General features: G+C 35.6%; 1 protein-coding gene across 11 annotated transcripts in view; it reads right to left on the bottom strand.

Annotated features, from left to right (window-relative positions):
* The window catches only part of ESRRG (estrogen related receptor gamma), a 696,148-nt gene that overhangs the window by 132,808 nt on the left and 539,529 nt on the right, over positions 1 to 23,811 (bottom strand). For all 11 annotated transcript variants that reach the window (XM_069066032.1, XM_069066031.1, XM_069066035.1 and 8 more), the window contains one exon: positions 21,983 to 22,099. In XM_069066032.1, coding sequence (XP_068922133.1) covers positions 21,983 to 22,099 — 117 coding nt within the window. The remainder of the gene's footprint in view (positions 1 to 21,982; positions 22,100 to 23,811) is intronic.

The following is a 23,811-nucleotide window of genomic DNA, read 5'->3' as shown; positions in this document are numbered from 1 at the left end:
AAAGCCATTTGAAATTATACCTATACCTTATACACGTGTGATCTTTGAATCGGCTATATCCCTAACAGAAATATAATCAAAAGATGTCAAAGACAGAGGGCAAAGTACATGTTTGTACAAAATATTTACAATAGCACATATCCCAAAATGATCAAAGACAAAAGGAAAGGACCCATATGTACAAGAAAAATTTAGAGCAGCACTTTTTTGTTAAGAAATGGAAACAAAGTGGATACATATCAACTAGAGAATGGCTGAACAAATCATGGAATATTAATATGCCAGACTATATTCAGAGAAACCTGGAAAGGTTTACATGAACTGTACGGAGTAAAGTGAGCAGAACTAGGAAAACAATTTATGCCTTTACTAGAATAAGTTAAAAAAAAACTTTGAAAGAATTAAGAACTATGACCAATTATTGAGAATTATTTGAGAAGCCTAATGATGATTCATCCTTTCCACATCTTTGCAGAGAATCGATAGACAAGAGGCTTAGAATGTAACATTTTTAGATCTACTCAATGTATGTATTTTGCTTTCCCTCAACTTACGTATTTTAAAGGAAAACTTTTATTTTGAGGAAAGGGGAGTTGGTAGTGATGATGACAAAACAAGGGGAAGAAAAGTGTTAATAAGTAGTTTAAAATATTTATAAAAGAATTTAGAAGTGGGAAGAGATAATCAGGGAAGTTTTGCAATTACTGTGTGCTAAATTTAATATATGTATTTGAAAAACCCATGAAATAGAATTTCACAGTTTCTTACACAATTCTGCTTTTTTGTTTTTTGTGAATATTTGTTATTAAGTTCATATTTAAAAATAAATGATACTGTAAATCCTCATTTACAAAGCCTTGTATACAATTGTGAAAGTCATTCATCCTGTCGTTTTGTGATTTATCATACTAGCTATTAGAATTTTATTATGTGAATAAAATAATGCATCTATTAATAAAAACTTCATAACTATTCCTCACCCTTGAGGCTCAAAGCACATGAAGAATTGTCAGATAAGCAAAAAAGTTTTTTTTAAAGTGAGTAGAGTGTATTAGACCTTGCCAATATCATGTTTCAAAACATTTATTTATTAAATTCAAATCTATAATCTTCCTACGCTCAAAGGGAATCTGAGACAATTTACAGAGTTAAAATCCCAAAAGGTAGAAAAAATGGTAAATAAAAATAAAATCCTTTCAAAAACAGCTAGAAGTAATTATTTAACCATTTATCAATAACCTCTCTTAATATGATCAGAAGAACCTGGTAGATATACCTGAACTAACCACTACTTCTAATGCCCCATTAGCTGTTTTCCAATGTGCAAATGATTTTGGTCTCAGAGGACTGTTTAGGAGTTCGGCTGACTGCAGCACTGCCTTCTTTCAGGTTTATAGTTAAATCAATGTATTTACTGAAGCTGCTAGTTGGAGCCTGCAACTACAAGTTGAGAGAGAAAGGACAGGATAAGGAAGCCAAGGGGGAAATTGTTTCTCAAGGTCCAGAACTCCTTGACTTGCCTGTCTCAGGTAGCCCACGATAAGAAATGAAGTCAGTATCAATGCCCTTAACTTTTCATCCCTAGTTTAATGGAAATTGATAGGTTTCTCTAAGCTAGGGCACTGAAACAAATCTTAAAGTATTTATGATGCTAACAAAAAGTTTTCTTACATTTTCTAAGCATTTTGAATTTGATTTTTGTTCCTTTTACCTTGCTATTCCTTATTAGTAAAGCTTTACGTTTCTAAAACTAGCTCTTCTAGACGCGAATTAATAGACTTGGTAGAAACTAACAAACTTATTGTCATGAATTTTGTTTATTGCTTTTCTCTAGATTTAAGACTATTGAATCTGATTGAAAAATCACATTATTAACTCCAAATGAAAGCATCATGCACCAGATAATGACCTGAAGAGTGACAAGGGCAGATGCTGTACACAATGAAGAATTAGACTGAAGAAGGATGCAGCTCAAAAATGGGAGTAGACCAATCAAATGTTATTCAAACCCATTTGTAGAAAAAGACTCAGAGAGTCTACATGGAACCTTTAATTGAGGAATTGTGGGACAGTAGAGAGTAGTATTTGTATAGATCAAGAATTTAACTGTTACTGCAAAGTCCTTTTGCTTGCAACAGAAGAGGTTTGATGAAAAAGAAAAATGATTCTACAACTTGCCAATTCTGTTCATAAATACAGCTTTTATCACAGAGAACAATAGGGTCTATGTAAGAAGATTAGCATTTCACTGATCAAAATATCTGGTAAGATTTACTATTTAAGCAAGTCAAATATGATTCCAGAATGCTAAGACAACCACAATTCAATGTGTGGAAACACAAACCCCAAAGTGATTAAAGTCAGGTCGGCAGACACCTTAAATCTTGTCAGGAAAATGAAGAGATATATTCTAAAAGTAGATAGCCATAAAGAGTGTGGATATTTTTCTTGCTTTTGAGGATGCTTTGGCCTTTGAGCAACAACTTTACTTTGATGAAAATCAAAGTGTTTCACAAAAAAATACTGGAACCTCAACAGAAAAAAATCAAAGGATCTTTCAGGTGGAAGTGACATAATAGGAGATACAGTCCAAATGGGGGCAACTAGGTGGCACCATACTGCACTAAGCACCAGGCCAAATCTGGCCTCAGATATTACTACGGTAGCTGTGTGACCCTGGGCAAGTACCTTAAGCCTGTGTTTGTCACAGTTCCTCATATGCAAAATAACCAAGAGAAGGAAATAGTAAAACCATTCCAGCCATGATATCCCCAAGTGGGATCATGAAGAATACAACATGATTGAACAAATACCTGTAACAAATACTGATGCAAATACCTACCTGCCTGATTAATATATTGCTATGTCCTCTACAATATCCTGGGGGAAAGAGGTATCCAGCCTCCATCTGAACACGTTAAGGAATGGGAAATTATTACCTCACACAAGCTTGTTAGAAAATTCTTCAGTAGACTGAACTAAAATATGTATGCCTCCTAATAAACATAACCCACTGGTGCTAACGCAGACCTCTGTATGAAAGCCCTGAAGATAATCACGTATCTCTCTCACTAGAAAATTTTTGTTTTTGCCAGCTTAAATATCTATACTATCTTTCAATTACTCCTTAAATCACGTGATTTGAATTCTCTTCATAATCCTGATGAACTTCTTCTACCTGAATTCCTTGACTGACTGACTGGGCACTTGTTTGTCGATGTTTTCATTAAACTGCGGTGCCCAGGTCTGCAAACAAAATATCCTGGATGGGGTTTGAGCAAGACCGAGTGAGACTAGACCATTACAACCTTCCGTAAAAGAGAGAAAACAAAACTGATTCCGTCTAACTCACAAAGGTTTTGTTGTTGTTGTTTGTTTTGAAGACAAAATGAGAGCTCTACAGAGAGGCATTTAAAAATAAGAAGTACTTTATAAATTAGAGGTATCACAACAATGATAATAATTGCAAGACTTAAACTCATATTCCTCCAATAGATTCCTCAATTGGACCCAAGCTTATTCCTAGCGATAGCGCAGGATTGAGTGAAGCAAAGGAGAGGGCATTTGAGGAAAAACAAAACAAAATAGAGATTGAACATCACGTCTTCATGGAGCAAGGAAACATGATTGGGAAAAAGCACAAGTCTATCAAAGGTCTCTGATTCAAAATGTATGTAGGTTTCAGATATCCTACTGTTCTTGGCAATGTTCCTTTCTGGGAAGAAGAGTGTACTGGAACTTTTATTCTATTAACATGGCTTTGAGAACCTGGGATGATTTTAATTCCAAAATTTTATGTCTGTTTACTGAAAATCAACATAGCTAAGCTAAGGGTCTTCATCAGGAGACCATAGGGGTAATATATTTTCCAATGACAGAAAACTGTCAAAGTTATAGTGAGTTTATAATATTTAATGGAAAAGGGAATACTTATACACTGACAAAATAATAACTGATTTAAATATTGAAGGATAGGAATGTGAATTCTAAAAAGATACAAATGACAGGGAGAGGTGGCTGATTCCTTGAGAAGGGTTATGAGGATAACCTAAGATGGGAAATCGTTGTCTTTGGTCATTATTATGCTGGCATGAAGTTATCTAGAAAGTTTGGATTTAAAGAAGAAAGACCCCCAACAATCACATAAAAATTAAGATGGGGGAGTGAATAGAGCACCAGCCCTGGCGTCAGGAGGACCTGAGTTCAAATCCAGCCTCAGACACAATACACACAACACACACACACACACACACACACACACAAAACTAGCCGTGTGACCCTGGGCAAGTCACTTAACCCCAGTTGCCCTGCCTTCCCCCTCCAAAAAGTTTAAAAAAAAAAAAGGATGATGAAGAGAAAGAAGGATGGAAAGACTTCCATGAAGTGATAAAAAGATAAATAAGGAGAGCCAAGAAAAAACATACCTATTGACTTTAATGTAGGAAATGAAAAGAACAAAAACAACACAATGAGAGAAACCCAATGCTGCAAAATTACAATTAAAAATTTTCATCAAAAGGAAGAGAAAGAAAATAAATTATCTCATTTCTTTGCAGAGGTGGAAGACCAGGAGTGGAACACTGCATATGAAGTTGGAACTTTCTTAAAATGTTGGTTTAGTTTGGGAGAACTTTTATTTTTCTCCTTTTTAAGAAAATTTCTTTATTTTAAGAGAAGGATGAGTAAAGGATACCGTGGGAAATGAAGGCGATATCAAGCATAAAGATAGTAATAACATTTATTTTTTAAATGTAATCAATGAAAAAGCTATATATCAGGAGAATTAAAGTTCAGAGGATTTGGCCCTAGGTCCGTGTGCCCAAAAAGAGGGTTCCATGAGCAGAACAAAGAAATAACTTAGCTCAACAGCTGCAGAGAAAGAAGTTTTAAAAGGCGAGTTAAACATAGACAGTGGGCCAAGATCAAAGAGACTGTACTTCACAAGTATCCAGATTTGAACTGAGAATTTAAAACAATGTAAAAGTCTGACTTTTTTATGAACACATTCCAAGCTTTAACTGGGCAACTGAAACTCAATACCTATAAATTAATTAATTTGTATACATCATATAAAACCTAAATTTCTCTCAATCGGCAATAAAATAAAATGGATATTTGAGGTTCGTCCTGGGTCCAAATTTAGCATGGAAAGAAGTGAAACAGGAGAAATTATGTTTATAATTGAGTTCTGAAAGAAGTGGTTAAGTTGGCACTGCTTATTACAGTTTCTATAAAGTATCAGAATATTAACTGCTTGCCATGAGTATTTCTATACTATTTTTTTTGGCATTCTAAGTAAATGATGAAAATTCTCCTAAACCATGTTAATATGAGCAAACCTGGGGGAAAAAAAGTAGATGAGATGTAGAAAGTTAACTGTAGTACCTAAAATAATGTAACCTTAGGACAGTTAAAGTTGTTCCTGAGGTGTGAAACATGTTAGCTATAGAAAGCCAGGTACCTGATGGATCTTTCCAGCAGACACCAAAGTCATGTTCCCTCTCAATGCAGGACAATCTGCTATTCACTCAAATCTGTTTTTATTGTTGTTGGGTTTTTTTTTTTCTGAACAAGCCAAAAAAGATGGACTCCCCACCAGTGCCATCAGGCTCAGGGATTTGGCTAACACTGGGCACCGGAGGCTTCTGCCAGCTAGTTGGCTTTGGGGAAGCCGCTGACCTACTCTCCACGGTGTAACTTTTGTGAACCTGGAATCCAGCCTGCCTCTCATCGTTGGTCAACCTTGGCCAAGCCAGCTGGCTTGTTCCTTTTCAGACAACTTGCCTTAGGGAAGCTAGGTGGTGGCTTCCCAACCTACTAAGCTTGAGAGCAGAGACAAGACTATAATATAATCTCTAAAGATATGACTAATATTTATCTTACTTGAGCTTCAGGGGTAAACAGGCTTGTGTGATATTTGATGTCCTATAAATGCAATGGAATCCCCTTTAGCTAAAACCAGACATACATCTAAGTAACAGAATTGGCAGAGAATAAGCGAGGTGTGGGGGTTGAGGAGGAGGGGGTCGAGGTTAGATGGAAAGAATATAAAACTGATGAAGCACTTTACAAAATGGCCCTTATTCAAATGTAGAGCAGGACCCCTTTATATTAAATTCAAGCACTTTGCAACAAATAGTAGTGCCATGTTGATATATGTGTGCATGGGTGGCCAGGAACAGGGACAAAAGGCTGCTATTTGTCTGGGGGCTCATGGGAAAAAATGCCGTATCAAACACAGTCCTACATCTTTCAGGCTTGTCCCCATCTCCCTTGATCACTTACAAAGCTGTCACTGCACTTCCTGTGCACAAGCAAATGTGGAACCAGTTTTCTCAGTGCCTTGGAAGCAACCACCCTCTGCCCCCATTCCCTTGTGGCTAAATATATCAAGGAAAGAAACAAAGAACTGAAAAACGTAATAATAATTTGTAACAAATTGGAAATATGCCGGTACAGAGTGAGTAAATATTCTTTCAATGATTTTAAAAAAAAAGAGGAATTAAAGTTTAAATGGTATTCCAATTAAATACAAAGGAGGATCTTAAAAAAAAGTTGTGGTTTCAAAATGCTATTCTTTAAAAAACATATAAATAAGAAAGCAATTTAGTTCAAATAACTTATTGTTATGTTAGGTTACCTTGGAAATGATATCATTTAATCCATTTCTAATATTACAAGAATTTTAGTCTTGGAATAATATGTAAAACAAAAGTTAACTGAATGTCAAGGAAGCCACTGAAAACTGGACACTTTCTTTGAAGGTCTATTTCTACATTCTAAGACCCAACACTGACTAAATATATAAATATTTTATCTGTTGTAATTCAGTTTCCCCATCAGAGAAACAAAGGTGATGAGAATTTGTGATAGATACTTATCAATGAGATAAGCAACAGAGTAGCTCAAAATGAAAGTTAATTTCCTCATCTGAAAAAAAGACAACTGGAATAGAGGATTCAGTTTATTTGCTACAAATCATGGAATAAAGAACTTTTTAAAAGAAAGGAAAACATTCTTTGAGTCAAAAATAAAGGTAGTCAAGAAATCCAAGAAGTCTAGGAAAATCCAAACCTTGATGGTAGAGTTCACAGAGAAAACCCAGATAAAGAACGGAAGAATCAGTCAACTGTTTGGGGCCAACTAACAGTTTGTGCCTAATTCTAAACAGGAGTAATGAAGCACCATATGTTTGACCAAGGTAGAAGTAACTTACTATTGGTCAGTGGAAGAAGAGAAGAGGCCTACAAATTGAAACAACCTACTGATTAAGAAGATTATATAGAGATAGGTCAGGTAAAGATGAATGGGGTTATCTCGATAACTAAATTCCTAATGCAAAAAAAAATAATAGTAATACTAAGCAAAAAAATTTTTAACAAAAATAATTCCACTGAGGGAGCTGTAACAATTGCCTAAAATGACATGCAGAGAACACGAAGTAACAGACAGGTAACTGCAGATGCATACAAACTGGTTGTATGGTCTTAGTAAAATAAGATCAGGAATAGTAATGCCTAGAGTGGACACTGGTTTTCATTGAGAAAGAATAAAGACAGCAACAAAAGTTCTTTTTTCTGATCCCTATTGTAGAGACCAGGAAGATTTTGGAGTTTACTAAACAATGACAACAAATGGTAGAGAAAAAACAAAAAACCCTCATATTCTGTTGTTTTCTCTCAAAAGAAAGATAACCTTCATAATATAACTTACAGGATATAAAAATGGCAAATACTCATAAATTCTGTCATGGGCACATTGGGTTTGAGATGCTTATGGGATATCTACTTCAAAATGTGGAATAGAGAGCTGGTGATGTAGGACTGGAATAGGAAGGAGAAGAAAGAAAGACAGAAAAGAGAGATGGATGTGTATACATATGTGCGTGTATATATATATGTGTGTGTGCGTGTATATATATATATATATATATATATTTGCAAGAATGTCATTTTCATAGATGAACCATGGAACTGACGAGATCATAGGAAAGGGTATAAAACAGTGGTTCTTCACCTAGAGAAAAATTTCTAGGGGTCTATAAACTTGAGATAGGAAAAAAATACACCATTATTTCAATATAATTGGTTTGCTTTGTAGTGCTTTGTATTTTATGCTTTTAAACATATCCTGAGAAGGGGTATATAGGCTTTATCAAACTGTCAAAGGAGTCCATCAAAATGCAAAAAAAAAAAAAAATTAAGAGTCTCTAGAGAGCAAACAGAGAGGAGGGACTGAGGAGAAAGCCCCGGGGAACATTAACAGATAAAAAGTGCCAGATATGGATTATAATCTAGCAAAGGAGACTGAAGAAAAGTCAAGTACCACAAGAACCGAGACAGAGTGATGTCCTGAAAACCAAGGGATAACCAGGGTATTCAGGAGGATGCAGAAGGAAACTCTTCAAATGTCACACAAAAGTCAAGAAGGATGAGGACTGAGAAAACAATCAGATTTGTCATTTATGAGATTGGTGGTAACCTAGGTAACTTATAGGAAACCTAGCACTTTCATTTAAATGAGGAAGTCAGGGGATAGGATTGAAGGTTGAGAAGCAAAAGAAAATAGTTCCCCTAACAGGGATACCCCATGGCTCTCCATGCCATTTCACTTGCTCCTTTCCTAAACACTACATGTTAGGCTGTAGAACTATAATGAACTGTGCTTGAAAGTTAAGGAAAATGAAGGTGAGGTTTAAGCAAATGAGAATTCTCAATGGTTTTAGAATCAGAAAGGTTTCATTTCTGTTGCTGACTTACTGGCTCTCTATTAATATTATGCCCCCAACCTATGATGTACAGCAAAGCTCATTCTTGTCCCCACCCTATTTTCTCCCTCCTCCTCCCCCCATGCCTCTCTTTCTCACTGTACATTCTCTCTATTGATACAATCTTCTTCCCCAGATTTAATTGAGTGCTTTAAGAAAATAACTCTTAGATCTTCATCTTCTGGTCAAGTCTACCTCAGAAACTTCAATCCTACAATGTCTACTGAAAATTTCAAACTGGATAAACCCAAGAAACATCTTAAACTTCAAAACACAACTTACTATTTTTTCATCAAATCCCATCTCTCCACCACATATCCCTATTTCTGCGGTAAGTACAAGCATTTTTCTAGTCTGTCCTCTATGTCATCTCAACTCCAAGTTTAAGAGCCTGGCACCATATTGGATACTTCACTCTCCCTCTGCCCTCCTTTTCTATCTGTCACCAAATTGTGCCATTTCTGTTTCCCCAACATGTCTTAAACACAACCTTTTATACTAACATACCTATCACTTTAGCTCAGGCCTTCATCACCTGTGACCTACATTATTGTGACATCTTCCTAAGTGGTCTCCCTCCCTCAACTCTCTGCCCAATCTCTCCTCCACAGAAACCAGGCTAACTTATTTACCCTAAATGTAGACGTGACCACATCACTTACCCTACTCAATAAACAGAAGGTCTCCTTTTTTCCTCTTGTAACATGTGTAAACTCCCCTGTTTAACGCTGAAAGCCTTTCACAATCTATTTTTCCAGCCTTTACATATTACTCCCTTTTCCAAGCTACTAATGCAGACAAACTGGTCTTCTGTTTTTCACACGCAATATTCCACCCCCTCTTCTCCTATGTTTTTCCCCGTCTGTCCCTCATGCCTGAAATGCACTCTTCCCGTGCATCTACCTCAGAAAATCCCTGCTTTTTCTCAAGCACCACCTTTTACACAAAGTTTTTCCTGATGCCCTCAAAGTTCGTACTTTCCTATTCTAATTAATGTATATTTATATTCTTTACATTTATTTTGGATGGATAGATGTACGGGGTGGGGGGGAAGGAGAAAAAAAGGTGGGGGGAGAGAGAGAGACAGAGAGGAAGGGAGGAGATACATACGGTGTTTCCCTGATAATAAGACCTATCCTGAAAATAAGCCCTCCCCTTACTGTATAAGATTCCTCTAAAATAAGCCCTCCCCCCGAAAATAAGCCCTATTGAGATTGCTACTGTAGTGAAGGTGATCCCCTGTGCTACACGCTACATTACGGTACCCTCTGTATGCACCGTCCCCCGCCCCGGGAAACGCATGCTGCGCTCCGAGCTGCATCCAATCAGAGCTGCAGCAATGAGCGCGTCATCCTGTTCTTCCCCAGTGATTTGCTTATTGAATAAAGGTACATTTTTTTGTTCACATTTACCTGTTTATTAAAATTGCTGTCAATGTTCATTAAAATAAGCCCTCCCCTGAAAATAAGCCCTCTGGTGTTTTTCTGTCAAAAAAATTTAATAAGACAGTGTCTTATTATCGGGGAAACACGGTAGATGGGGTTGACTAGGCTTAGTGGATAGGGTACTGAGCATGGAGTCAGGAAGACCAGAGTTCAAATCTGGTCTAAGACACTGACTAACTCAGTTTCCTCATATGAAAAGTAGGGTTAACAACACCAAGTTTCCAGGGTTGTTAAGATGTATAAGATAAAAATTAAAAAGTGGTTAGCACAATGCCTGGCATAGTAAGCACTGTAAAAATGTTAACTATTATTGTTATTATTAGATAGATAATTAGGTGTAGATATGTGCTTGCTGTTTCCCTTCTCAAACATAAGCTCCTTGAAAATATACATTTTCATTCTTTGCATTTGAATGCCCAAGCCAGACTAAGACTTTTTAAGTGCTTAATAAATGCTTTTTGATTAACTGAACCATTGCAAAATATTAAAATAACTTGTGGATATGATGACTGAGTGACAGTAGGTGATCTCTGGACAATTATGGGAAAAGGCAGAGCTGCCCTAAAGTAACAAAAGAGCTATTTCAGGCTCAGTTTGCCCACATAGTCTAATGATCTTTGTTTGAATTTCACAGCCAGGTCCTGATCACATTCAGAAATGTTAGACATTACAAATTCATCATTCTATCAACAGAAATTTGGAGTGTCAAGTTAACGTAATAGCTTCAGCACATAAAGAATGAAATAGCACTGAAGGAACTAGTCTTAAGAAATTCCCAGGAAAGATACACACCCCTTAAAAAGTAGACCTTCTAAAACTGTCTGGGGCAGACCAGAGCTAGAAGGCATTATTCATTAAAAGTCAAGGAACATTATCATCTGGGAAACAGCAAAACAAATCAGTGTTCAAGAACCAACACAGACTATTACCATTGCTGTAAGACACAAATAAAGAATTCAGAGAATCATAAGAAGCTTTCTAGGAACTGATGCAGAATGAAGTCAGCAGAGATGGGAATATACTTAAAGAAAATAATAATGTAAATTGAAATAACAAAAGAATGAAACTCAGCACTGTGTAATTATAATGAAAAAGCTTGACCCCAGAGAAGGGAAAATACACTTGTTTTGTCTTTTTTTGCAGAGGCTGTACATTATAGTTGTGGAACAAGAGATACACTGTAAACTCAAGCTTATGAACTGATTAGTTTTTCTTAATTGCTTTTCATTTTTTCATGTCTGCTAAAATTTTTGGGACAAGAAATAGCTAACAGTATGGTAAAGAGGTATATATTTGGAAGTTATTTTAAAAATCAGTAATTTTTTAAATAAGAAAAAATATTATCATCATCTAGCTTTTAAGTATGTCTTCTTCACTGTAACAGGTATAGTTCCATTTTCTGTAGTTTGAAAACTGTACCCTACATAAACTGCTACCCAATAATGCGGGCCTTGTACTTAAAATCAAAACTTTTCTGACACATTAAAGTATCTATTTTCACAGACAGCAAATGTCAAAAGAGCCTTTAATAGAAGACACTCTGTGTTATCACTTGATAGTACAACATGGGAGCTTTGTTTAATACTCTGCATTAATGAAGGAGCTCCTTAAGGATAACATTACAATAGAGAGCACAAGAAATACCACTGAGGTCAATGCGGCTCTATTAACTGTCATCCAGCACAGAAATATTTTCCTTGAATACCATTAAAGCTTTTCCCCTTCTCTTTGTTCAGTTTTATGAAAGCAGTAGGAACCCAAACTTTCCTCACAATAATTTCCGTTTTCTACTTAGCAACCTAATAATATCAGACTTGAAAAAGAAATTCACCTTGGCAATGTTTTACTCACAGATTTGTCTAAAATATTTAGTGAAGAAGAATTCTTCTAAGTGGGCTTATTTCTTTTGTTTTTTTTCTTCAAAAGGTAAGTGATCACAAATCTGTTTATTAGAAAATGCTCAAGGTTCCTTAAAAGATAGTTTAAAAATATTTCCTTAAATAATTTCACCACCAACTTCTCCCTCCCACCCCCAATTTAGCTACATTATAATAAAAAAATACAGGAAAAGAAAGGAGTCATAGACACAAGGATAGATAGAGGGAAAAGCTAGAATATCTCCACTGGACTCCCAGGGCTTCTAGCACCATCTATTCTGCAAGCCTTAAAGAAAAAAAAAATTGTTCAAGGGAAGGCATTCTTTAGATACAGAATACTGTTACTTAGCCGCAAAAGCCTAGGCAACCTATTAGGAGAATTATGTGAGAATGGAAAAACAAGAAGAATATCATTCCTCCTAAAAGTCTAGGGGGGAAAAAGATATGATATAGTATATTAGTTGAATCAATTAGATATGTGTACAAGTAAATAAACTGTCAAGTCTCTAACCCTGAAATGGATCTGGAGAGATAAGGCACCCGCACCCTGGCCCCAATCCTTCATTCTTGAAAAGGACCAAAATGACATCACTATTCTAAAGTCAAGTTTCAAAGGGTCTGACTGTGGTGGATCAGACAAATAGTCCCTGTAAACATTTGGGGTGCATTCTCTAAATCTGCACATCCTGCATTTCCTTTGAGCTGTTTCAATTCTGCGTTGCTCACAGGGCACAGCACCCTTCTCTGAGGTGGGCCCGCCATGCTGGGAAGTCCTGTGCCAGTGTCTCCCACATCACACCATCAATTCCAAAGTTCTTGAGAGAGACCTTGAGATTGTCCCTGTATCACTTCTTCTGACCACGTGTCTATGGAATCCCAATTAAGTAATATGATCTTCCCTGCCATCTTTATCTAATCAAAACCTTCTCTTCTGACTCCTCTTCCAACCCACCTGGGTTCGGTCATGGAGTAACAGCCTAGTCCCATTATCACAAACAGTGTGTTAATTATAGACACAGGACTTAAGACACTTGAATGCTGAAAAGATTCTGCCTCTCCTGTAGCAAGCTTCCTCAGTTTGATACCTCACAACACACCCACTTGTGATAATACAATTCTATGATTTCTCAAAAGCATCAACTATTGCCCATCATGATGCCACTTGTCTCTTCTCCACCAATAACCCATATTCAAAAACCATCCCATTCTTTATTGTAAAGCTCTATTCTAGATACTTATAGTAGCTGGCATCTGTAAAGCTGAGGTTTGCAAAGCACTTAGACTGTCTTGTTTTATCCTCAAAACTACTCTGAAAGATAGGTGATATTATTATTATTGTTATTATTCCTATTTTATACATGAGAAAATTGAAGGAGATAAAGATTATGTGAATTTCCCATTTACCAGCAGGTAAGCATGTGAGGCTAATGAATTGAGGTCTTCCTAACTCCAGACCCATCCTCTATCTACTACCAGCTAGGGGATTTTTATTATATGAACATATGATCATAGATTTAGACTTGGAAGGGACTTTTTGAGCTTATCAAGTCCCATTCTGATATTTTGTGAGTGTAGAAACAGAGACCTGGAGATTAAAAAGCTACTTTCCCAGCAGCTACAAAGTCTTTGAACCAGGTCTCCCTTCTCTAAGGTCAATAATTGATTCCTTAGAGTCAGTCAACAAGCATTTATTACGTGGCAGGCACTATACTAAGGACTGGAGATATGAAGGAAGGCAAACATACAGACTCAACACCGGAGATCTCATGTCCTATAAGATATTCCATTTCTTCCTATCACCATCTTTAATTAAATATTTCCCATTGCTGTGTCTATAAATCTTATCCTATCCTACTCCTGCTTAGGTAAGCTACCATTATCCCCAGAATGGAGCTAGAGAAGACTCTGATCTCACTGTCTGAGAACAAGGTGCCTATGGAGAAACAGAAAGACCTTATTCTAATATTGGAAGTACAGCAGGTGTTCCTGGCATTCTATGTTGAAACTCAGAATGGACTTTCCCATAGAAATCTTGTAACGTATTAGCAATATATGGACTAGATAGGTTCTTCTCAGTTGACACAAGAACCACACCCTGTTTTCTATAAGAAAATATGTTATAGATTCCAAATAAACAATTTGCAAAACAAGCCCTTGGCAGAAACTGATTCATAAAACAGAGCTACACTATACACATAAAAATAAGCAATATGATTGCTGTGGCAATAATAAAATGTGTTAGATGAGAGTGTTTGTCACTTTTCAATGGTATTTTGAAATAAATGTACTTGGATATGTGAGGAATATAAGTGGGAATTTAAAAAACTGAATTTTAATTAAGATCCTTTAGAAATAAAATTTGTAGTTTATATAAGTTGAGAAGATTTTATTTTCATTGATTAGATGCACTGTCAAATTTTATCAATAACAATAAATAGTTTAGAGTTTGTTGTTATGTCTGTAGGTTTGGGGGTTGTTTTCTTTTGTCACCCAAGTAAAATGATTAAAAAAAAAAAACCTGTTTCTATCACTTTATTAATGCAGCCAAGACAAAAAGACTTTCCTAAAAGGATAAAACGTTGAGAATCATAGACTAAACGTTTATTGATTGAAAAAGGGAATGCTAGACAGAGTAGAACACATTTTTAGATCTTAAGAGATCACTCAGGTAAACCATATGATAGAGGAAACCAAAGTCCAGGAATTTAAGTGATTTCCATGATGCAACAAAATTATGGGCAAGTGGGAATAGAATCCAATTCTTTTGGTTACCAATTAGGAGCTCTTCCTATTATTCAAAGTAATACTTGCAACATGGTTTACTATAAAAATTATCCAATTGGGAGTCAGCACAACTAGGTCCAGATCTGGGCCCTGTCTACTGGTATCTTTGAAATTTTAAACAATTCACACTACATCTCTGGGCTTCATATTATTCATTTTTAAAACAAATTGCTTGTATTTTCTTAGCAAATTTTTTAAAAATATCAGAAACAAATTTTATTGGTCTAGGAAGTTCCCATCGAGAAACATCCCCCATTAATTCAGACCAATACCTTCCAAGAAACTTAATATTCCCTTATTTACCTGTGGTAGTAAGAGGTTAAGTGATTTATACGGGGTCATGAATGTGCCAGAAACAGGACTTGAACCCAAATCTTCATATGAAGCATAATTCAGATGAATGGGGAAGAGGATTCATATGCTGATGTGAAAAATTCATATTAGATGAAATATATGAGGATATGTGGCTGAGACATATGAAAACGGGCTTCCAAACATTTTTAAAGGAAATCTGTGAGGGGCAGAAATTTAATCATTACTTTTATTCATTCACTCAAATCATGATCATCTATTACTAGCATCGCCAAGGTATGAGGATAGATTGTTTTTAAAGTGACCAAATAATCGCTGACCTAACCCTCACAAATTTTGACTACCTAGCAAGGAAGAGCCCAAACACATAGAAATACACAATAATACATAATAATTATATAATACTGAAAAACAGTGCTACTATAGTGTACAAACATAGGACAGGTTGGAAGGAAGCTCATTTCTCCCTATGAGAACTGTATAATAGTGACTGAACAAAAGTCAAGGACACATTAACCTCTATATAACAACTTCACAGAATTCCAAAATAGGAAGAGACCTTAGGGTATGCTTGGTAAACCTTAAAAAATACTACATAAATGTGAGTTGCAGTTATTATTAAAATCATCTATTATAGTCATTACCGAGACAGGAAAACCTTCTGCAGCATGCTCCCCAAATGATCACCCATCCAGGTTTTATAGCTGGTTCAATCTTAGAATTCAAGCCAAAAAAAATATTTGAGATTACCTCTTTTTCATTTTACAGAACAACAACAACAAAAAAAGACTGGGGACCAGAAAGGTTAAAAATCTTGTTCAAGATTACAAAGTTAACTAGTGTTAGGCCCAAGAATATGCCCATGATTTAATGGCTCTCAGTCTTTCCAAAAAATACAATACTAATTTCTTTATTCTACTTAAAAAAAAAAAGGCAAATGTAATTTCATGTTTCTTGTTTTCTACCCACCACTGGATTTTATAAAATTACCTTTGATATATACATGGTTGTGGTAAGCCTCAATTTATTTTACACACACACACACACACACACACACACACACACACACACACACACACACACACACACACACACCCCTTTTTAGAGGCGGGGAAGGCAAGGCAATTGGGGTTAAGTGACTTGTCCAAGATCACATGGCTGGTAAGTGTTAAGTGTCTGAAGTTGGATTTGAACTCGGGACCTCCTGACTCCAGAGCCATTGCTCTATTCACTGTGCCACCTAACTGCCCCTAAATATATTTCTTGATGGATTATAATTACATGGCAATCATTTCTCTGCCTTTATTCATTAAAAGTTCCCCGAGATGGATAGATAGGTAAGTTGGTAGGTAGGTAGATAGATATAGAGAGAGACAGATAGATAGATGTATGCATACATACATATGATGCATGCATACATAGAGAATATGGCAGCAATCTCATAGAAACATTTACTTGAAATGATCTACATTTTTTACATCTTAAACTGAAGATTCTCTTTTCCTGCTGCCACAAAGTCATTGGAGAGAAAACCACAGGACACTGGTGAATGCTGAAAGCATTCATATAAGTGTATAAAACTCTAAGGAAATAGTTTTAAGAAACATTGAAAGTAAGATTTCCAGATCACATTGCCACAGGCTGAAATAATTTTCTGAAGAATTTCACTGTCTGGCAAATTAATCTATTTTGGGTTTGGGTGGGGTGTCTGGGAATATATATGCAAATGAATGTGAATGTACAGGATTAGTATTTCAGACTTGCAAATTCACAATAAACTGGCTGCACCCTCACTTTCTCTTGGGAAGAGAGGCCTAAGTTAAAAATACAACCCTGGTACATGGCAGCTGATTCTGTTGCTTCACCTGAAGGAGTCAAACAAAAGGCTTAGCTGCCAAAGATCAGGCCTACTAATGATAAACAATTTACTCAAGAGACTTGCAAAATTCTTTGTATGAGAAAATAAAGCATTAATTATTGCTTCAATATAATCTCCCTCATTGCTCTTAAAAAAGGAAAGAAAAGAAATCCAGACCTGATATATTGGCTAACTTCTATTAAAATATGGATGTCCCTTCAAATGAACAATACTTGGAAAATATGAACGAGTGGCATCAGATATCTTATAATAGATGGGCCTTCGATAACATACAGAATGGTTCATCTGCTCCAGTGTTCTCTTTTGTTGTTGTTTTTGGAGGGTTTTTTTTCTTTTTGGAGGGGGTTGGGCAGGACAATTGGGGTTAAGTGACTTGCCCAGGGTCACATGGCTAGTAAGTGTTAAGTGTCTCAAGCTGGATTTGAACTCGGGTCCTCCTGACTCCAGAGCCAGTGCTCTGTTCACTGTGCCACCTAGATGCCCCTCCTCCAATGTTCTTCATCATAAAGAGCAATATTTGGGCATCTTTTCTACACTAATGTTTCTAATCTATCTTTGGTACTATCTGTTAAAAATTTGCTTTAAATTTAAAACTACAAAGCTCTAATAAAAAAAAGTCCTGAAATATTTTGTGGACTAGTAAGAAGAATATGTTTAAGTAATGAAAAACTGTCACAAAATCACAACTGTATACTCAATCACACAAATCTTTCCCTTCCAATACATGCATACATATATGCCATCTGAACATGTTACAGAAAATCCAGAGAGAAAAATTAAACAAAGCTATTTTGCTATTTTGAAATAGTGATATAAAAATTTTACTTTTTCTTTACAAGAATAAATTAAACTGCATTTTTATGACATACAGTAAATAAATATATTCAAGGAAGCCACGTAATCACATCACCTGTACCTACAGATCTTTTTCAAACCTTCTAGTTCACTACTTCTCAAACAACATACAGAAGGCATTCTATAGGGAGAGGCAGATTAGGAGAATCAATTTGGTAAGGAAAGAAATTGATACAAATTGGAAGAAAAGAAAGAATGCGAGATCAATGAAATATTTGAAAAGGGCACAAAAATAAGCAAAAAGCTCAACAGGGACCAAAACAGGGCATTTTTATTAACACAGGTTAAATTTAATCCACTAAAAAAGCTACATAACAAAATTTCAAGCTTTCATAAGCAATTCTCTTTTTGTGGGGGTTTTTTTTGGTTGAAATATATGTTAAAATTTGGTAAGTTCACAATAAAAAAAAGCAAACATTTAAAATAAATACTTTTTTTTTTTAACATTTGGCATAATTTCACCTAAAGCTTACAAGCTTTGAAAGAAAAATGTTACTATAAATGCTATTGAAAATTTGATTGTATTTGGGGGTCTGGAACTGATTTTGTTTATTGGTAAAATAGATTTTGTCTGTCAATTTCTAGGCCTACTGTGCCATCAGCCTGTATGGTACTGTGGTCAACGTGGGGGTTGTAGCAGCAAATTTTATTATATACTGGTAATTGAATTGAAAAGGTTTACATTTGAATAGATTTACTGCATCATGATCTCTGACATACTGCATGGGACTGAAATCCCTCTCCATCCATAAAGTTATATTTAAGACAGAATCACTTTCTCCAGGCACCAACGGCAAGTTTAGTGCCAAGGAGATGACCAAATGCAGTGTAGTATATAATATAATATTTCTCTGACATTTTTGTATAAAAGCAAAGAAATACAAAGTAATTTCCATATAACCAGTTCTACTCTATGATGGCTAATGGAGGCAAGATTTAAAGGACATAAATTACTTGATTATGACAGAAGTGTCAATTAATTCCCTTTTTAAAAAGCAGAGTTACCAAGGTTTGATAAAATAAATTAAAGAGGTATAAATTAAACACTTCTATTTGCTTTAAGCAAACACTTTAAGCAAAACCGTTTATAACTTCAATCACTCTTATCAAGCTTTCAAAACTTTAGACACAATGCTACAATGTACCAAAGGGGGAAGGACTGTTTTAAGGAGGGAAACAATTTTCTATTATTTATTACTTCTACAGTATCAGAGAAGGAAAAAAGATAATTAGAGAAAGCAAATGTATAATTAAATTAGTTGGTATTTTACATACACACACACACACATACACACACCGCTCTAAATATAATTTGAAGTAGTATTCTTTAAAATGTTCTCCTTAGTACTGAAAATACCACAGATTAATAACATCCTTTCAGTTTATTAAATTTAAATGTTGCCTATTTAAGTAAATAAGCATATTTTTTTAAAAATAAGCTTTCATTAGTTGGTTGAATTGATTCATTAGTTATGCTCCTTTCCAATTTAAAAAAAAAATCTGAAAAATTATCACCAAAACTCCTTTAAGAATCCCCTAACCTCCTAAAATGCACATGTTTTATCCCTAGTTCCTTCATAAAGTAAAACCATGCTAAGAGAAAAGTAGAATGAAGCACATTTTGTGCAACACATAGTTTGATGACTTAGGAGGTTTCATTTTCAAAGACTGACAATGCAAAAGCTTCCTGTGGAATAACACCAAACAAATGAACAAAAAGCTTACTTGCAAGAAATGGTGCTATGTTGGCATTCTCATGACTCAAAGAGATAATGTCACATCTCAAGGGGAGCCTTGGTGGATTAAGTTTGATACTGAAGAGCTAGGCTTCCATAAGCATAAAGTTGTAGCATTTAAGAAGTTTTACTAGGAAGGATTTCGACTTGATGAAAGTCAGCATCCTAAAATATTTAGCTTAGCTGACAAACCTCTCAAAAGGTTTAATTCCTTTTTTCTTCCTAATTCAGATGCTGATAAACAGACTGCCTTTTCCTATTCATAGAAAGAACTCCTGTGTTTATGGGTATTAACATTACATTGTAAGGGTGTGGTGAGGTTGAAGTTGAATGGGATCTTTTGCTTGTTTGGTGACTGGTTTATATTTTGGGAAGACAGAAATTGAAAAGAGGAATCATAGTTATTATTGAAAAGAAAGTGAAGGGGTGGCTAGGTGGCACAGTGAATAGAGCACCAGTCCTGGAGTCAGGAGAACCTGAGTTCAAATATGATCTCAGATGCTTAACACAAAAACTAGTCGTGTGACCTTGGGCAAGTCGGTTAACCCCAATTGCCCTACCTTCCCCCTCCAAAAAGCAAAAAAAAAAAAAAATTGAAAATGAAAAGGTATATTTTGTTCCTACACAGTAAATAGTCTCATGAATTTAATGTGACATAGTGAGGGACAGTAAAAAACAAAAATAAAAGCTTGTTTATTTGAACAACCAGGCAGAACCTGAACCCTGGTTTCTTCTAAGAAGGTTACTCACCCTAAAAAACTTTTTTACGCAATTGGTATTAGAAAATCCCTTTTATTATACAGAACAGCAAGTAACCTGTGACTAACTCACTATTGTTACACTGGGAAGTTAAATGATTTGTCCAGGATCGCACAGTCAGGATGTTTATTGCAGTGTATGAACTAGAACCCAGGCTGGCCAGAAGACAGCCTCTATTCTCTATTGACTCATAATTATGGATGAAATGTTACAATTAAAACCAGAAACTATTAGATTTTTGGTTTGTAGGATCACAGAGGCTACTTGTCATAATGGAAGGTTCACCCCAAACCTCTAGCAAGTATTAGTTTTGTGGCCATGGACAAACCATTTAAACACTCAGTAGCCATGGCAACATTCTAACTGGACAATTAGCAAGTCATGTGCTGTCCTGCATCAGAAAAAAGAGATTCCACATTGGGTGTCCTTTAAATTAATGAAATCTCAGATCAGGTATACCTCCTCACTCCTTCCTCCCCCAAACAGTCACATAATCCAAGTTCTACATTATCCTTTGAAGATAAAGTGAACTGTTTTGTTTTTCAGTTTGGTTTTAGGTGACAGGCTAAAATTTTAGCTAGCAAATGAGAAAACTCTAGGGGTATGAAAGTCAGTGAAATCCCAGGTAAGGTTTATTCCTAGTAGGTAAGACAGGACAGTAACTATGTAAGTATGAAATGTGCCTGATTTTCCTCTTTATTTCTATTACTAGGGTTTCATCCTTGATCTTCCTTAAAGTGATGAATATATTTATTTAAAACTTTTCTCCAGGATCTAAATATACTGAGGTGATTTTATTTTTTATTTATTCAGAATGTGCTGATGACAACAGTACAATCGAAATCTAATGTATAAAATACATATAAAATAGTACCCACACACATAGTTGATAATCAAGTTACATCAGGACTTCAAAATTCCAGGAAGAATTTCTCTATTACTTCAGATGAGACAGCTTCGTTTAAAAAGAAAAAAGAGAGATTCTTTCCTTGATTTATCACAGATCAAAGACCTTGTGTTTCCAAAAAGTTGTAAGAGGGAATTTGAGAGAATGAGAAAAGAATAAAGATGAGGATTTTTCCAGATCATTTAGCTTTTTCTCAAGCTCCTTTTAATCAGAAATCAATTCAAAGAATGTTGGGGGGGTGAGGGGGAGCTGGCCAACAGCAATGGAAAGCCAAGATCAAAATATGCATTTTCATGCAAATCAACACAAAGTAATAAAAGGAGAAAAGGCTTGATGACATTGTCACTGGTACAAAAATAGCTCCTCTTCTGAATTTAACCTTTTGCCTGCCGGAAATTATAAATCTAAGAAGATCAGAATCAATAAAGCATACCTGGTCGTATCCTGGTATCTTCCTTGAGAGGTAAAACACTTTAGCTGCAAACCCCCAGAATATTCAAAAGTAAAGGAGCAGGTTTTATTTATTTTTCTCCCACTATCACATTTATACTTACCACTGCAGGGTTTCTTCAGGTTTTCATGAAAACTGTGATGTTGTTAAACTTGCCACACTTACCCTTTTGAATAAAAATGTAGAGCTGTGGAATGAGAAGAGCCTTACCTTCCTTCAGCATGCCAACTTTTAGACACTTCATGAAACGGCAAGCCTGACAGGATTTGCGTCTGCGCTTTGTGATTTCACATTCGTTTGTGGCTGGGCAGCTGTATTCTATATTACCTGCAATACAGTGATGGGAGAAAAGAAGTCAAGAGTCAAAATTTTGTGGGTAAAAAACATCCAAATCCAGAGGAGAGGCCAAATTAAACAAAACAAACAAAAAAAGCACATGAACCAAAGCCATCCCTAAGGGCACAAAGAATTCACAAGGAAGTGGCATAAGAGGAAAAAAGAAATAAATGACACAGGAAAAACTAAGGTTCATGTTGGGTCAGAAATCTTAAATAAAATGTAGGGTGGGGAAGATAATGAGTTGAAGTTTTAAAAATGAAGTTTGATGATACTGATTTAAAATCACTATTTTCACCATATCCATGAAAAGTCTCTTTATGCCCCACCCATCCAAAATCTTGCAGTAGACAATTTACATGATTAATTGTATGTATATCCCTATTATATAATTATTGCTTTGGCTTAGATTTCAGGTCATTATTGACAATAGATGGATTATCCTTACAATGCTAGTGAGATTAAAGACTTTTTAAAACATAATGAATAAGTAAACAAGATTGTTTGGGAATTAACTAGATTCTTAACAGAAGAGGCACAATTTTGCTTTTTGATAATGAGAAAGTTGAATGAGATGTCCTGTGGTATCTGGTTTCCAAATCTAAATTAACATCTATAGATTCTGAACTTTTAAGTAAAACTAGCCAAAACTCCCTAATTCCTGAAAGTTATGCACAAGAACAAAAGGTTAAGAACTGATGTTTTCTACTAATTGGATTTATTTTATTTATTAACTATTTACTATATGGTCCTATATGAAATTTTTAACTTTAGATGAATTATCTGTGCAGGGAACATTAAAAGCCTCTTCACTCAAATCTTAAATAGATTTACTGATAGTGTGCTGTTCTTATACATCAATGTTCTGGTACTTCCTCCCACTTCAATGGACTGTTTTGGCCAGAAACTTTGAAGATCTTTCCCTCCCAAAATGATTTCTTTTTTAACCAGGTAAAGGGGGCCATTCATTCTTTGCTTCATTTCTTATCTAGCCTTAATCAATAAATGGGTGTGACCTCAATCAAACTGAGACATATTAAAGACTTTAGCTTAAAAAGGCCAATGTGCCTCTCCAACTGCATCCAGGGCCATCTCCAGTCATCCTGATCTATATCTCACCACTGGACCCAGATGGCTCCTGAGGAGAAAGTGAGGCTGGTGACTTCACAGACCTCCCTCACTTAAATCCAACTCACTTGCATGTCATGGCATCACCTCCCTGATGTCATGGTCCTCTTTAGAGAAGGATAAACAACAATAATACTTATTAAAACTCTTTTTTCACCCCTAAGGAATCAATAATTTTTTGTTGTTGTTATTCATATAAATTACTCTTCCCATGGCTAGCAGAGAACCCTGAATACAGTAAGCACTCAATAAATAATTGTTCAATTGTTGCTGAAAAGAAATGCATTCAGTTAATAACAATGTTGTTCAACAGGACAGTTTTGGGCTGCCTACAGTTTTGTAAAGAAATGGCCTTTAAAATAAAGCATCTCTCCCTATCAGCTCTGTCACATACAGCTTTAAAGGTCTCTTCTTTTTCCCTAACCCTTTCCCCCTGTTATTAAGTACATTAGTATCTTAATGAAAATGCATTCTGTTTATTGTCCTCTTGGGAAGGAGGAGGTCATCACACCAAATGCATAAATTGTCATCAGAGACAGTCCGAGCATAATTGCAATTTTGCTGCTCCCGTGTTT

Source organism: Petaurus breviceps, unplaced genomic scaffold, assembly GCF_028583685.1.
Source record: "Petaurus breviceps papuanus isolate PSGF00001 unplaced genomic scaffold, PetGlider_PUasm1.0 90702, whole genome shotgun sequence".
Lineage (NCBI taxonomy): Eukaryota > Metazoa > Chordata > Mammalia > Diprotodontia > Petauridae > Petaurus > Petaurus breviceps.
This window is presented reverse-complemented; position numbering and strand designations above follow the sequence as displayed.